This window comes from Cynocephalus volans, chromosome 1 (assembly GCF_027409185.1).
Source record: "Cynocephalus volans isolate mCynVol1 chromosome 1, mCynVol1.pri, whole genome shotgun sequence".
NCBI classification, from domain to species: Eukaryota; Metazoa; Chordata; class Mammalia; order Dermoptera; family Cynocephalidae; genus Cynocephalus; species Cynocephalus volans.
The window spans coordinates 188,902,129-188,918,791 of NC_084460.1; the positions used below are offsets into that span (position 1 = coordinate 188,902,129).

At 49.3% G+C, this 16,663-nt stretch overlaps 1 protein-coding gene across 2 annotated transcripts in view; it reads left to right on the forward strand.

Moving 5' to 3' along the window:
* Window positions 1-6,467, forward strand: part of UBASH3A (ubiquitin associated and SH3 domain containing A) — a 37,938-nt gene extending 31,471 nt beyond the window's left edge. Inside the window, exons 10-14 of one of the 2 annotated variants that reach the window (XM_063114178.1) lie at window positions 1,281-1,373; window positions 2,207-2,351; window positions 3,056-3,162; window positions 3,743-3,852; window positions 6,330-6,467. In XM_063114178.1, coding sequence (XP_062970248.1) covers window positions 1,281-1,373; window positions 2,207-2,351; window positions 3,056-3,162; window positions 3,743-3,852; window positions 6,330-6,467 — 593 coding nt within the window. The remainder of the gene's footprint in view (window positions 1-1,280; window positions 1,374-2,206; window positions 2,352-3,055; window positions 3,163-3,742; window positions 3,853-6,329) is intronic. The other variant, XM_063114187.1, reaches the window with a different exon arrangement.
* The last annotated feature ends 10,196 nt before the right edge of the window (window positions 6,468-16,663 follow it).

Consider the following 16,663-nt stretch of genomic DNA (forward strand, 5'->3'; position numbering starts at 1 on the left):
TCCTAGACTCTTTTACTAACATTGCCTTCTTTATCAACTAAAAGGCAAGGATTGGTGGTCATCGCCACCACTGGAAAATCAGGGAACCTTTCCTGAAACAAACAGGCAGCTGCTGGGAAAATCCCAGAACTCCCAGCCACCGGCTGGCCTACTTCAGGCCGTGGGCACCCACGGGTGGGCCCAGCTCGCTCCCACAGCATGAATGCTGAGCCCTAGCTGCTGCTGTGGCCTCTTGTTCCACCCTTGGAAATGGGGGGTTGCATAGGCCACCCAGGACACTCAGCCCCTGGCTGGCTCTACAGAATCTGTTACCACACCCATCACCGAAACCAAGTCCGGCTGCCTGTGACCAAGCAGAAACAATCTGCTCGAAAGTCAAATGTTGGGGAAAGGGGTGGCAGCTTTGTCCAGGACAACCTGGGGAGGTGGTTTAGCCTCTGGTTTCTCTTTGTCCAGGAGGTTGTCCTGGACAAAGCCGCCTCCCCTTTTCCCAGCATTTGACTTTTGAGCCACTTGTTTCTCTCTGGTGGTGGGCAGCTGGACTTGGGCTCAGTAATGACAGTAGGAAACGTGGTTTACAGGCTTGTCCTTCCATGAACTTCAGCTGATCTCGAGTTTTCCGTTGCTATAGAGCAAATTGCCATGAACTTAAAGCAGCACCCATCTGTCAGCTCAGTTCTGTAGATCAGAGACCTGCACAGGGCAGGGCTGGCTCTCTGCTCAGCATCTTAAAGCCTGAAATCGAGCTGTTGGCTGAGCTGAGTCCCCACCTGAAGCTTGCGTCCCCTTCAGATTAATTCCGGCTGTTGGCAGGATCCAGATCCTTGCGGCTGTGACACTGAGGTCCCTTCCGGGCCAGCTGTTAGCTGCGGACTGCTCTCAGCCCCTTGAGGCCCCTCACATTCCTTGCCGAGCGGTCCTCTCCATCTCAAGCCAGCAGTGGAGAATGTCTCACATGCCAAATTCCTCTCGCTTCACACCTCTCCGACTTCTTTTCTCTGACTGGCTAGAGAAAAGCTCTGCTTTTAGTGGGCTTACCTGACCTGGTTGAGCCCACCTGGAGTCATCTTCCTTCCACCATATTATGTAATGTAGTCACGGGGGCGATTGATGTCATAGTCACAGGTTCTGCCCATACTCAAGGGGGTTATGCAGGGTGTGTACATGGTGACAGGGGGTAGAAATCTGGGGCCCTCTTAGGACCCTGCCCACCACTGGACTCAGCTGCCCCTGGGAAGCTGGAATTATGAAAGGGGCCTCTCCCACCCACTGTTTTCCAGGGGACGCCCTGCTGGACAGCGGCATCAGAATCTCCTGTGTCTTCACCTCCCCAGCCCTCCGCTGCGTGCAGACAGCCAAACACATCCTGGAAGGTTGGTGGGAACTTCGGTGTGCTTCTCAAGCTGCCTTGGCCATGTGGCTGTTCTCCCAGGGGAGAGGGCAGGGAGTGGAGGGGGACCAGATGATCAACAGTAATGGCCCCATCAGAGCCATAAGGCTGTTACGAGTCAGCCTTCCGAGAACTGCTAGCAGGCACGCTGATTTGGGGAACTGATTTTATTTCCAGCATTTGAGTTGAATGACATTTTCTCCATTTCAAATAAAACCAAAAGGACTTTTTTTCCCCCCACTCAAAAAGAGATGGCCTTACTTTATAGGTCTTTTTTTAGTCAAGATATAACATGCTTGGGAAGGGTGAGTTCTGAGGAATGTTCTGGAATGTTCCACCCCTTCCCTATTGCCCAGTCCGGTACAAGTGTTATAGGATGGTGCTTTGTCAGACTAGCATTCTCCGTGATTGGCCACATCCTCACTTGGCACGCTCTCAGCCGTGACCAGAGGATGCGGTATGTGGGGCTGGTTTCGCTGTAGGGTTGTGTCGGGTGACAAGGTTGAGCCCCCAGGTTGGGCCTGCTGCCCATGGTGCCTCCCCAGCTCCTAGGAGACTCTGTCCCTTCCTGATGGACAGAAGGAGGTTCTCACTCCTCTGATACCTTCCAACTGCCCAGCACTTTTGGTCTCAGACATAGCATGGCCATGCTTAATCATAGAACAATATTTGCCAAGAAAAAAAAATCACATTTTTTGAAAGGTTTTATTTAGATTCGTGTGCAGGAATCTAAGACCAAGGAGGAGACTTATTTTATTTATGTAAAGCCAACATGGACATTGAGGATGATAAATGCTTGTATTCCATTGAATCCAGAACTCAAATTGGAGGAAAAAATTAAGATAAGAGTGGAACCTGGAATCTTTGAATGGACAAAATGGGAGAACAGCAAAACCACCCCGACCCTCATGACCTTGGAAGAGCTGAAAGAGGCAAACTTTAATGTCGACACTGATTACAGGTGTGTCATTCTCAAGTTCTGGGCTGCTGGAGTTTTTCTAGTTCTTGTCAAAGAAAAAATTGTGTAACACTTGTTAAAAATGGTAAAGAAAACTTCATTCAAGAGGGACCTCTGCAATGGAGTTTTGAGATTGGGCTCAACTTTGAATACAAGGAAAAGTGGGGATTTATAGCCAAGGAGCAGGGTGGAGTCAGCGGATGGGGACTTCCTAAGAGGGTAGGGTAGAATTCTTGCTGAAGGCAGGCCAGGGTGACAAGACATCGCCTGAGGGGAGGGGGGGTTGGGGATGAGGAACCCACTCCATTATCGAGGGTGATCAGATATCTCGGGGCGGGGGAGAGGGGATTTTCTTGCTAAAACTGACTCTGCAAGGAAAAACACAGAAGCCAAAGGCTGGGCTATTCAGGAAGAGGGTTTGGAGGAGCCTGACTAGAGTCAAGGAGAGAGTCTTTGTCACATTCCTACCACATCTGACTTTGCCACCACAGAACCTGACCACTATTCAGTAAGAATGCATGCTGGGGACTGAGCGTCAGCCCTCTGCCAGTTTTGAGTCCCAAACTGGAGCCTCCCTGTTGCACGTGAGCCCTGCCTTGAGGCAGAGCTGTCATGGAAGAGCACTCCCCTTCCCCAGCTGATCACAGCTGCAGATCCTCACCCCACCCAACAGGCCAGGGCGGCAGCCACCCCTCTCCTCCTTCCAGGCCTGTGTTTCCCCTCTCCTCGCTTGCGCTGGCCGAGAGCTACGATGAATACGTGGACAGGTGTGCAGTGAGCATGGGACAGATCGTCAGCACCAGCCCACAGGACAGTAAGTGCTGCTGTCCTTGATGCAAACCGTCCCCGGGTTTGGGGTCTAACCTCTGAGATGGAAATTGGCCAATTTTCTGAACCTATTAGTGCCCACCCTCCCCCACCCTCATTCTCCTGCCAACAGAGTGTTGTATCTACCCCGGGGCACAGACACACACTCCACCACTGCCCAGGCCCCAGGACCCTCGATTCCAGGGCTGAGTGCCGATGGGACCCAGGGCAGCAGGGTTAACATGAATCACGCATGTCTAAATGACTCAGGTCGGCCTCCTAGGGAGAAAAGGAGACTAAGGACCGAGCAACCTAGGTAGTCATTGGGCCTGGCCACAGGCCACCTTCCTCTAACTCTGCCAGCTTTGCTTTGTCCTGGATGAAGCCCAGACAGAGGTGTTGGCTTCCATACCTTCCCCTGAGCTGGCTGGGGCACATTGTGTCACTTGAGGGACACTCACCCAGCCGGTGGACTCCAGATGCCCTATCTACAGCAGGCAAATCAGATCAGGAATCTGGGGACCCCCAGTCAAATAAGAGGCATTCTCTGTGGCTGCTTTGACCTTTGGTGTTCTCTCTTTCCACAGCGGGTGCCATCCTGATCGTGAGCCACGGCTCGGCACTGGACTCCTGCACACGGCCACTCCTTGGGCTGCCGCCCCGGGACTGCGGGGACTTTGCCCAGCTGGTGAGAAAGGTACGTGCCCACTCTAGTCTCTTTGGGCCACAGCATCAAGCACCCCAAAGATGCAGGATCAAATCACTGTCTTCTCAGAGTAAAAGCAAGTGTCTGGCCAGCCCAGGGCTGCAGGGACCCACAAGCCCCTGGGAGTGTGCCCACCTGCTCTTGTGCAAGGGGCGAGTTCAGGCGGGGCTGATGGGAGAAGTTTGTCACCTTCATCATTAAGGAGACTTTGGTTGTTGGCCATGACTCAGGGTAAACAAGAGGCAGGGTTTTTGAAAAGTCAGCTCGCATCATAAGTCTGTGCCACTCCGGTCATAAGACAAATGGACCAGAAGAAGCAAGTGACATGGGTGAGGAGAGAACAGACAACTACTGGCTGACTTCAGGCCTCCTCTGGGGACCTGGCGGGGTGGGGACTGATGGACAGAAAGGACCTCTGACCCTCTTGCCTTTACAGTCATCTGGCCATGGAAGAAACCTGAGCTTGTGCAGCTGCCAGCCCAGGTGCTGGGCCAGGCCATGCAAATACCTGATGAAAACAGATGGTAAATGGGTGCTTTGGAGACCTTGTCGACCCTCACCCAGCAAAGCAGGGTGAGGCCAGTTGCTGGATGAATGGAGGCGGGCACACGCAGGAGCTCACATGGCTCTTTCCCCTCCTGGAGGCTCTGCTCAGGGCTGCGCTTGCCCACAGTCCTTATCTTTTTTATCAAATTCATCAATGAGTTGACCAGTGCCCACAGCTGGCCTGAGGTGGTCTAGACAATACCCATGATAACAGGAGCGTCCTTGACCTGTATCCTTCACACAAAATTGCCACCAGACCATGCTGGCCACAGCTTATTTGCCACAAGTGTGGGCAGGAGGGGGGTCCCTGAGCCCCTTGAGGGGACTGGGAGCTGCAAAGGAGCCAGACCCTCAGGCCCGGCCCAACTATTGCCAGCAATGCACCTGCACAAAGTGTTCGGCTTTCTGAGCCCACTTCCTGCCAGAGAAAGTGCGTGCCTTCCTCCCACAGGGTGAGAGTCAATGACTCGAGCACATGGAGGCTCTCCCAGCTGCAGGTTATAATCCTTCAGCAGCATCTCAGTGTCAGACACCTAAACATCTCCTTTCTTGTCCCATTTTCCTCCCGGCCTGGGTAGAAATATGCATCCCCTCCAAAGTGTCTCCCAGCTGAGCTTTCCCAATCATGGCCCACACATTCCCAAGCCTTCCGGTTGACCACAGTCCAGATACAATGGCTTGGGACCCCAGGCCACACACGGAGACATCCACATAGCTTTTCCTGAGCAATTCTCCCAGCAGTCCCCTCACTGCCTGCTCCCTAAATGTCACTCTTGTTCCTGCAAACATCGCTGTGTCTCCTGCCTATACACCCTGTCCTGTTTCTGTACCTCTTCCCACAGCCCTTTACCCACATGCAAAGCCCTCCAACCCCAGGCTCTCCTGGGGCCCATGTAACCCACAAGGGTGGTAGCTCTGCACCTGCCAGATGCTGACTTAAACTTGCATGTTGATGCTGTTCCAAAATCCCATAAGTCCCCAACCACTCCAGGGACCCTTCCACCAACCCCAGATGCCAGCCTTGAATTTGCAAACTACTGGGACTTTCTTATGCTGACCATTTGGCATCCACTCCATCCCCATCCCAGAATAAGCTGCACTTGTTCATGCATATCAGAAATTCATCAAGGGGCTGTGCTGAAAGAGGGTCCACAAACCAGAAGCAGCTGGAAAAGGAATGTTCACGACCTTCCCCTTGCCCACCCCACAACACCCACCTCCCACAGTCCCTACAAGCAGAAGGAGAGAATCATGCCTGAGTCAACACCAGCCTCCACTTGGATGCACCCTGCATGATGGATATTTTGCAAATTTCATCTGACCAAGGAATTTCTAGATATTTTTAAAAGGGGAGGAAAAAAGGAAAAGCAAAATGTGTAAACAACAACAAAAAAGCCTTAAAACAAAACTCTATTCCAACACATTCACTTTATAAAGGAATTGAGGGCTGAGGTCTCACTTGTTACTTTTCATTGGGTCTGAAAACTCAGTGCCTCTGTCTGTTAGTGGTGCTGAGTGCTGAGTGCGAGAGCCTAAGCCACTCTTTCTGCGGTAGACTGGGGTTCTCATCCTCAGCTCTGTGGACATCTGGGCCGGATAATTCTTTGTGGTGGGACTGTCCTGTGTGTTGTAGGATGTTTAGTGGCACCCCTGGCCTTTACCAGCTGGGTGTCAGTAGCACCTCTATCCCCCGTTGTGACAAACAGAAATGTGTCCAGACATCACCTAATGTCCCATGATTGAGGGGAGACATTGTCTGCAGTTGACAACCTCTGTGGTAGATGTCGGTGTGGTTTCCAAGGCAGCCACACCAGCTTGGGGACATCATGGCATAGAAATGCCTCTCTGTTGGCTTTAGAACTAGTCTAAAATTGATTGACTTGTTATAAAATATTAATGGATGATTTAAAACTCTGTTCTAGATCCCGTCTCTGGGTATGTGCTTCTGTGAAGAAAATAAAGAGGAAGGGAAGTGGGAGCTGGTAAACCCGCCCGTGAAGACGCTTACTCACGGGTCAAACTCGGCGTTTAACTGGAGGAACTGGATCTCAGGCAGCTAAGAGCCACCTCTGCATTTTTCATAACTTCATAAGGAAGAGTGAAAACTGTTTACAAAGGCTGTAAGATACTCTTAGTTACAAGGTATCTTAGTCTCTCCTCATGTGATTCGTAGAAGCACAAAACGCACTTTTATATCCCAGAATATTTGCCACCTGCTTTTATCTTTGAACTCCTATCTGCTGCTCCGTTACCCTGCAGGCGGGGCTGTGGGAGCGCAGGCAGATGGCTGGCTGAGGACGCCACCTCTCAGGCCGTGTGCTAAGTGTCTGCAGCACGGGGCCTGGGGGACATGACACCTGGGACTCTCGTCTCCAGGAAGTAAAGGCTCAGCACCCGCACACAGAAGGAAGACATTCACTTCATTCTACGTGTTCTCATAGTCAAGATCCCACTCATGTTTCCTTTCTGTTTCTGTCACCCTTCAGCTATGTCCACACAGGCTAAGATAGGTGCAATATGCAGTAAGATGGTGCAAGAAAACATCTACTAGATCAAAACCAGGGACCTGCTCCTGGGTGTCAGCACCCCAGGTTAACAGTTTCCTGTTGCTGCTGTGACCAGTTCCCACTAACTTAGTGATAAATGCAAACAACACAAAATTTTTAACACGCACACACTTATTCTCTTACAGTTCTGGAGGTTAGAATTTCTAAAACAGTCAGCAAGTTGTGTTCCTTCTGGAGGCTCCAGGGGAGCATCCTTGTCCTGCACTTCCCATCCTCTAGAGGTGCCTGCATCCCTTGTCTTGTGGCCCTGCTCCATCTTCAAGGCCAGCAGTACAGCATCCTCCAGTCTCTCTCTCTGTCCTCTGCTTTTACTGTCACGTCACCTCCCGCCTCTGACCCTCCTGCCTCCTCTTACGAGGTCCCTTGTGATGACATCAGGCCCACCCAATAATCCAGAACCATTTCTCATCTCAAAATCCTTACCCTAACCATACCAGCAACATCCCTTTTGCCGTGTAAAGTCACACATTCACAGGTCCCAGGGATTAGGACATGGACAACTTTGGGGCCATTCTTCAGCCTACCAAACCCGTGTCCTTCCAAGCACATCAGGGCCACTTATACAGGGGCCCAGGCCTAAGGATTTGGGATACACCCCTGGTGCAGGTCTGTTTTGGATTTTCCTTTTCTTGCTTCTGATTGAGTGGAGGGGGAAAGGTGACTTTGCAAATAGGAGGAGTGGGATCCCCTGGCTTAACAGGGAAGCAGGAGAAGGTCTACCAGCAAACTGAAGTCTGCCCTGTGATGGTGTTAACCCAGTGGTGGGCTGGCCGGTTAGCTGAGTTGGTTAAAACTGAGTGTTATAATACCAAGGTGCAGGGTTTGGATCCTCATACTGGGAAGCCGCCAAAAAAGCAAAAGCTATTAAAACAACAACAACAACAAAAAAAAAACAAATGGTGGCTCTGACCTTTAAGAAGTTGACCCAGCAGTCGATGGGGGGTCTCCCCAGTGGCATCCTTCCCCCAGGTCACACCTGTTCCCAGGGCCCATGCACATGGTGCCTTAAACTGCAGGCAAAACCCCACCTGGCACGGTAGAGATGGACCAGCTTTCTTCTTTTCCTCCCCGTGCAGTTTGGGGCTGTGGCCTTTTATAGGACAAATGCAGAGACGGGCGGGAAGTGCCGACCATGATGTCCCCTGTCACCAGCTGGCAAACTGGGGAACAAAATGTAGAGGGAGCTCTTGTAGCAGTAAGGCCAGTGAGCTCGGGCTGCGGGAGCCTTGGTGGAGCCCCGAAGCCAGCCCCAAGCCAGCCCCAATCGTGGGCTCTGCCGTTTCAGTCGCACTGTCTCCTGAGAGAAGACAGGTGTGTTTGTCCCTCGTTTTATCTTACGAGAGATAAGATAAAACGCTCTGTGCCTGAACGGGAGGGAGTGTGGAGCAGACACAGCAGTGAGTGAGGGTGCAGCCCACCAGCAGGTTCGTGCCCACGCCACCCCGGGTCTCTTGGAAGGTCCCCGGGAAGGCTGCCCGGGGTACCGACAGGGACGATGGGCTCACTGGGGCAGCGGTGCCTCCCATGAGGACCACATCCTGCTCCGAGCATGGGCGGCTTTCCTTCCTCTTCAGCGTGGGTACGGTTGGGCGGAAGCCTTCCCCTGCCTTCTCCCCTGGGTGTCCCTGAGCCACACTTACTGCTCACGACAATGAACAAAAATGTTGCAGGTCAATGGAGGGAGTGCAGACGGCGGTCACCCATCCGGTCGCAGTCACCCATCCGGTCGCGGTCACCCATCCGGTTGCGGTCTCCAGTGCCTCTCTAGACTCCCTCTCCAGGGTAATGCCAGAGCAGGTGACACCCTCCCCTCGTGTCTTGCTGGAATGAGATGGGTTTGAATCTCAGATCTCAAGGTCGACTGTGCAAAGAAACACCATTTTCTTTATATTCTGTGATTCTGGTTGTTACTAGACCTCACTCAGCTGCGACCGTTCATAACAAAGACTGAGTCCTGGGGATACCACCTGCACTGGAGAAGTGCAGAGATGGAAATGCCTTGTGGGGGTTACCATTATTTGGTGTAAGTTTGCAACTGTATGAGCTAATAAGAAACCCCAAAACAGAAAAAAAAAAAAAAAAAAAAAAAAACACTGCTTAGCTCATCCTTCTTTCTCCTCCTTCCCTTCCCCTGTGCCCTTTGGTGTTTACAAGCCTAGTCTGGCCTCTGCTGACACCATCTGGAAATGGACATCCTGTTCTATGGATGTCCCAACCCCTCGCTCCACCCTCGCTGTCTTTTTGACTTCACCACATGCTTGAAAAACAGGTAAGGAGGAGCCGCCTCAGGCTGGCCAGCAAAGGCATTAACGAGCCTGGGCCAGCACCTGGTCTCAAGGCTGCAGCCTGTGATGGTGAGGAGCTTGGGGACAGGTCTGGGGCCACTAGCCAGGCCACCGACCTGGCAAACACTCTGCTGCGCTCATCCAAGAGGAAAGAGCCACCATAATTTTCCACCAAAGCAAGTCTTATTTAGAATCAAATTTGAGATATTTTAGACATGATTCATGTTGCTTGCATGTTATAGACTGAATTGTGTCCTCTTTCCCAAATATTCAACCAGCAGACAGTCTTGCAGAGATCAGGAAAACGGCAGTATCAGTAGACAGCCAAAAAAGCCCAAAATGCTAGGGAGGAATTTAGAGGCTGATTGCCCACAGGACCCGGTGAGACACACTGTTATGGGTTAAACGTGTCCCCCAAAACTCATAAGTTGAAGCTCTTGCCCCCAGTCCCTCAGAATGTGACCATATTTGGAGACAGGGTCTTTAAAGGTATAATTAAGGTAAAATGGGGTGATTAGTATGGACCTCAATCCATTTTGGCTATTGTCCTTATAAGAACAGGGGATCAGGACATGGACACACAGTGGGACGACCATGTGAGGACACAGGGAGAAGGTGCCATCTACAAGGCAAAGAGATACCCCAGGTGTCGTCTACAAGTCCAGAACCATGAAACAATAAATGTCTGTGGTTGATGCCCCAGTCTGTTAACTTTTTTACAACAGCCCCAGGGAACTAGTACAGAATATAAAAAACATGGCTATAAACATCAAAAATTCTATACTTCAGAGAGGCTGGTTATGAAACAGGTTGTGCCACTCAGTGCCAGGCATGTTATAAAATTCACCATCGGCTCAACCTGCTAAAAGTGCCCAGATCCAGTTTTTGTGAGGAGAAAAGCCAGTGACATGGGGAACCCAAATGCTCCCACCCCCAGCCTCAGGGAGGACGGAGATCCTAAACATCAACTGCCAAGGGTCCCAAGCGCCTCTTCTCAGCCCCGGGTGTTTCCGGGAGTCCTCAGGGAGCCTCCAGAAGCAGCCCGTCCTCGCAGGCACCAGGCTTCCCCCACAGCCCACTGCCCGCTCAGCCCCCTCTACTCAAGAGGCCTCGGGGGCTTTGCTGAACTGCCCAGCGAGAGGAAGCCCAGGCCCTGCCACGGCGTCACTGTCCTGTGTTCCCAGAGTCTCCAGTCCTCACGAGCAGAGCCATGCCAGGGTCTCTGCACATGGAGCCCCACTGTGGCACCCATACTCAGGGCTTGTGAAGTCCTGCAAATAGGCCTGACTGGTCCCTCCCACTCCTTCAGGCCTCGAATCAGCCCAAAGAACCATGGAGTATGGACGTGGGGGGGAGGGTATCAGAGGCCATCCCACCCCACCCATGGTCAAAGCACCCTCTCCCTCCAGCTCAAGCATCAAAAGCCAGTTGGCAGCATTTGCAGGTGCCAGGGCCACCTATCTGGAGCCCCAGAAAAATCCTCTGAAGCACTAGCACTGCAAGAAGAGAATTCAGCAGAGCCAAGCACAAGTTTAAAATTCAGACATCAATAGCTCTCAGTTATATGAACATCTTTGGGAGAGACAATGACAGAAAATATCCCATTTCCAGGCAATGACAACAAAACAAAATGCCTGGCTGCACACTCACAAGAACCGAAGAAAACCTTCAGATAGCACTGAGGGACTCTCAAGAAGACTGGGTAGCCTGGAAGGCACTCCATGTTCTCAGACAGAAAGACTCAGCATCATAAAGATGCAAGCCCCTAAATTAATCCATGAAATGATCACAATCTAAACAAAATCATGAAAAGGATTTTTCAGGGAGGTTTGGGCCATAATCCCAAAAGCCACAATCCCCAAAGCCGTAATCCAGAATGCTGAAATCCCTAAAGATCAAAACTCCTAAGGACTAAAATCATGAAAATTACAATCCCAAAAGATCAAAATCCCAAACATATAATTCTGGAAAAGTTAATTTTAAAAAATTCTTTAAAAGGTTGGTACTTGTGTGCACCCAGTTTTAATAACTGCGGTTGTCTGAATGCCGTGACGGACAACCTGACTTTTGCTGAGATCAGTCAAAAACCTCAGTGGGTCAGCACCACACGAGCCGCCACCCAAAAAGCGGAAATCTCAAGAGGTTTTTACCTTTCACAGATGCGGATGTACAAGAAGGATGTCTTTTCTTCACTGGGGAAGTTTTGAAGTTTTTTGTATACACACCATGCTTACACACAAAGTCAATGTTGTGAAAATGCACTTCCATCTAATTAAATTTGCAAAAAATACATAGAATGAGTTAGAACTCTCAAAAAGTCCTTATATGATTTATACTTCCAGTGTTGGAAATGAGGCAAAGATTAAAAATATCGCATAGCGAATTGTTAAAAAATAATGCTGACAATGTAAAATACTGGGAAAAAGCTAAAAAGAAAAAAACTAAGAAGAAAAGCTAACATATGAAAAGGTGCATTACAGGGACAGACTGCAGCTACTGCTCAGAGGCAGCCCGTGAGAGCTGCCGACTTTCACTGTCTCTTGAAGTCTTGGGTTGCCATGAGTAGCTGCTGTTTAATTTCAGGGCCTGGCTCTCCTCGGAGAGTTTGCTCACATTTGTTTTCTCCCCGGTGCTGCTCTTTTTGAAATTCTTCTGTGATTTGATATGCGAGGGGTCTTCAAAAAGTTCATGGAAAGATTCGAATTACCTTTCGGTTTTCTTTTTCCACACATTCTGTGAATTATCCGCACACACTGACACGAGGAATCCCTACTACGTTTCCCGTCTCCGCGCCACACTGCTGGGCTGCAACAATGCATATCCTGAGGACACCCAGAAATGCACTAACCTCTCCCCAGAGTTCAGCTCTGAGGGTTTCAACATTTGAAATTTTGATCTTTTGGGATTTAAGACATTAGGGATTTTATACTTTAAGGATTTTGATCTTTCAGGATTTCAACATTTGAGATTATGGCATTTGGGACTCTGCCTTTCGGGATTATGAGCCACACTATTTGGGGGGAGAAATGAGTGGATTCTGAAATGAATATCTAGGAACAACTAGGAAAACCCAGGAAGAGTCACAGGAGAAAGGGGAACTAACCCCAATAGATATTAAGCATATTATAAAGCTACAATAACTTTTAAAAGTGGGGTAGAAGTGGTTGATTTTAGACAGAGAGATCAAGGTATACATGGGAAGACCAGGAATAGTGCCTTAGACGTATGGTGCTTATGTATGGAGAAGTGGGCAATTGAGTCAGTGGGAAAGTCAGATGACTAAAGAAACGATGCTGAGATATCTGGGCCACGATCTGGGGAAAAGAGGATTGGATCATCCCTCACTCTTTATACCATCCCCCCAAAAAAGGACTTAAACATGAAAAATGAAATTGTGAAACTAGTAGAAGACACCATGTGAGAATTTCAAAACATTTCTCAACAGAGGAAGGTCTTTCTAAGCATGACACAAAATCCAAAACTATAAAAGGAAAAATAAATTCAACTAACAAAAATTTTGTCTGCTTTTTAAAAAGTTCCATAAACAAAGTTAAAAAGTAAAAGGTAAGCTGGAAAAGCTATGTGCCACTCCTGCACCCAGCTCCAGCCCACCCCATCCTGGCACCTGCCCACCTTGCTAGCCCCCTGAGCTCCCAGCATGGGCACCGTCTGCACGACTCATGAGCCGCTAACCATGTCTGCCTCGTTCTGCTGTCTGCGGTTCCTTGTCTGTGTAGACCTTGCTTCTTCCTATGGGCAGCAGGAGTGACTATGTGCCAGACTTCACAGCCACCCCCAGGACCGTGACCGGGCACTGGAGGGCTAATGAACTGGACTAGGTAACTTGTACTCCTGCTGAAGAGACATGCGTTTATAGAGATGAATGTCAGGAAAAAGTCTGTCCATATCTGGAGCAGAGCAGTCCGTGGGTGCTGTAGAGGGCAGTTCTGTGAATAGGGGTGGAGGAAGGCCAGGTGTGGACTGGCCTTTGGACTGTACGTGAGCCTGGGCAGGGGGGCCCACTGAGGCGTAACCAAGACCAGCACACGCCCTGGTGGCTCTAATGGCCCTGTGAGCTGGGTCATTCCATCACAGCTGTGTTGTAACTATAGCCGAGCCTTTTTTCTAGTCTTTTAGTCTCTCTGGCTGAGCACTCCCTCACATTCTAGAACATTTAAATGTGCCGTGAACACCAAAAAGTGAATACTGTTGAACGCAAGTCCTTTGACCAGGGTGTGCACGACCAATACAGTATCATACTTCAACAGAGGGATCTTCTCCTCAACCCCACCCCACACACTCCTCCCCACACCCTCCAAGTGCCGGCAGACAGAGGATGCACACAAATTCATGGAATCACAGGAAATTATTTTCAGTAGCAAATGAGACATAAATTTTTCAGCACATACGAACATCAGCAACAGCATTTAATTCAAGGAAATTAAATTGGGATTCAGGAGCTCTGGGTGGGAACCCCAGCTCCGGCCTTGATTCATTGTGACCCTGGACACAGTCTCTGTGTGCCTCAGGTTCACAGCTGTGCAATGGTCATCTCCATTCTGAATTGTCTATGTGGAGCATCTGTTGGGAACAACATTATGACCAGGTTCCCACCGTGAGGGAAGCAGATTTTGAAGTGGCACCAGAGTCCAGGGCGACAATTGCATAGGCCCCAGGCTGGTTATTCCACCCTCAACAACCCCTTGGCCATCAACAACCCCGTCCTCTCCGACCCCTTTTCCACACACCTGCCTTCATCCAGTGCTTTACTGTTATTTTTGATCACAGTCTCTGTTCCATAAGTCGTGGTCATGTAAAAAGCAAACAATCCCCTGAGTATAAGTTCTTACCATTTTATCTCAGTAGTTGTTTTTATTGTGGTGATAAAACTACCAAAGCCATTATAACACACTTTATGGTATTAATATATCCTGAAATTTGTCAAAGTTCATAACTTCATGGCATTCATGAAAAAAAACTTATATTGCAAAAGGCAATAAAATCCTATCATTTAATGTAATCTGTTTTATATACTCTTAAAAATCCAAATTCTAGAAAATTGTTTTCAAATAAATCTATTTTATTCAGCAGATGTGCTCTGGGTCGCAAGTGTATAAAATAAATTTGAGTGGATTTAATCATACAGCACCACCAGTAACTACCATATAAGGGCTTCCTACATGGAGGTGTTGTAATAACTACATTACCTGCATTATCTCATGCAATCCTCAGAGCAGCTTCTGAGATTTACAAAGAAGAAATGATATGACATGAAGCAATCACAAAGCTAGCCAGCTATAAATTTGGTGCCTGAACCTGGCAACAGGAATGTGCCAGCCTTTGGTCTTGGCCACTTTTACACTGAGCCATGCAAACCAGCAGTTCCAAAAGCATAGCCCCTAGACCAGCTGCATCTGTACACCCTGGGAACTTGCTACAAATGCACACTCTCAGGCCCCATCTCAATAATCAGAAGCTCTGGAGGTGGAGCTCAGCCATCTGTTTTTGAACAAGCTCTCCAGGTGATTCTGGGGCAGCTCAAGGTTGAGAACTGGTGCTTTAAGGGAACTTGGCTTTGTAAAGGAATGCCATTGCAATGCCAGTACAAAGTTCAACAACCAGTTCAACATCCTTGAAGCTGGTGATCAGGTGTTCCCATAGGGTTGCTCACAGGCAAGACCCCCATATTGAGATAGGAGGTGTTCTGTCCCTCTGGGATTGGGTTTCAGGCCACTCCCCTAGGTCTCAAAACACTCCTCTGGGATTCAAGTCCTGCCTCTGAGTCCTAAGCTATTGCTTTAGTCCATCTCTGTTGCTCTAACAGAATACTTGAGACTGGGTAATTTATAAAGAACAGAAGTTTATTTGGCTTATGATTCTGAGACAGCTGCATCTGGTACAGGCCTCAGGCTGCTTCTACTCATGGTGGAAAGCAGCAGGCAGCAGCGGGTACAAGCAGATCACATGGCAAGAGGAAGTGAGAGAGCGAGAGAAGAGGTGTCAGGGGCCTTTTAAACAACCAGCTCTTGTGGGAACTAATAGAGTGAGAAATCACTCACTACCCCCTCCTCCAGGGAGAGCATTAATCCATTCATGAAGGATCCACTCCCATGACTCCAACAGATCCTGACACTGCCACATTGGGGATCAGATTTTCCCATGAGTTTTGTGGGAACAACATATCCAAACTCTACCAGCTATGGTGACCTGTAGGACCTATTTTTGGTACTAGCACATGGAGATTGAGACCACAAGAGGCAGACTTGTATAATCTCTGTGGCTGAGCATGCTCAGTAAAAAGGAGTTTATCCCATGAATGACCTTCCACTGGGGGTACTAGAGAGCACCTAGAATATTCTAAGTGTATTCAGTGCACGTGGTGGAATTTGACCAATGAGCATGCTCTAAAAGAGACCAACCAACTGAGCTTGGATGAGGCTATGTTACATAAGCTGTTAGTTACATAACTGGGAACCACTCCCTTAGCTGGATATTCATTAGGTAGCATGAATATGTATGTAATAGCCACGTTATAAAAGTTGAATCCAGAAGAAGGTGCGGCTACTGCTCTCTCTGGAGCCAGCGCACTTTGCCTGTGAGGTGTGTATATCTTTCTTTTTGTATTAAATTTACCTTCAGCAAGCGGCTGCTCACTCTCTTGAGCCAGCTTGTACTAGGTACCAAATTTTACGTGTTTTGTTCTTTCTTTTGTATTAAACTTGTTGCGGCCTATGCTCAGTCTCTGGAGCTAGGCTGCACTCTCTCTGTGAAGTCTGTATCACTTATCTGTTACATTAAACCTGTTCTCACTTTCTACTATGACTCTGCCCTTGAATTCTTTCCTGTGGTGGAGTTAAGAACCTGGTAGAAAATGGGATGGACTGAGGCTGGCCATTGGGTCCCTAGACCCTCTCCTCTGGCACCAATATGACAAGAAGATGATGTCATGACTTTATAACTGTATATATATTTGTTATTTGTATGCATGTATTTTTTCATCCTACAATTTGGTGAAGCAGTAGCAGGGTCATTACCCCACAGAAATCCCTGTTTGCAGCCTGAGGCTCTGCAGAGCAGGCCTGGTCTTCACTTTCCTCCCAGGACCCTCCACACACTCCCATCGTGGCTCCCGAGAGTTACGGGTTTTGCTCAGGAGCTCAGCAGGAGCTCTGAGCAGCAGGTTCTCACGACAAAAGCTCAGCCATGAGAGGAAGCCCTGTCATGCCCCCACAGAGAAAGTGGGGGTGCTGCAAGCAGTGCCCCGTGCCCCCCACCCCCACTCACAGGGAAGCTGCAGAGACCATTGCCAGCTTTCGCGTGACTGCCACAGGAAGGTGGTTGAGATCTTGGAAGCAGGCCCCGAGGGGACTGCACGTGTTGAGGAAGGGGCCGTCTCCTCAGCCT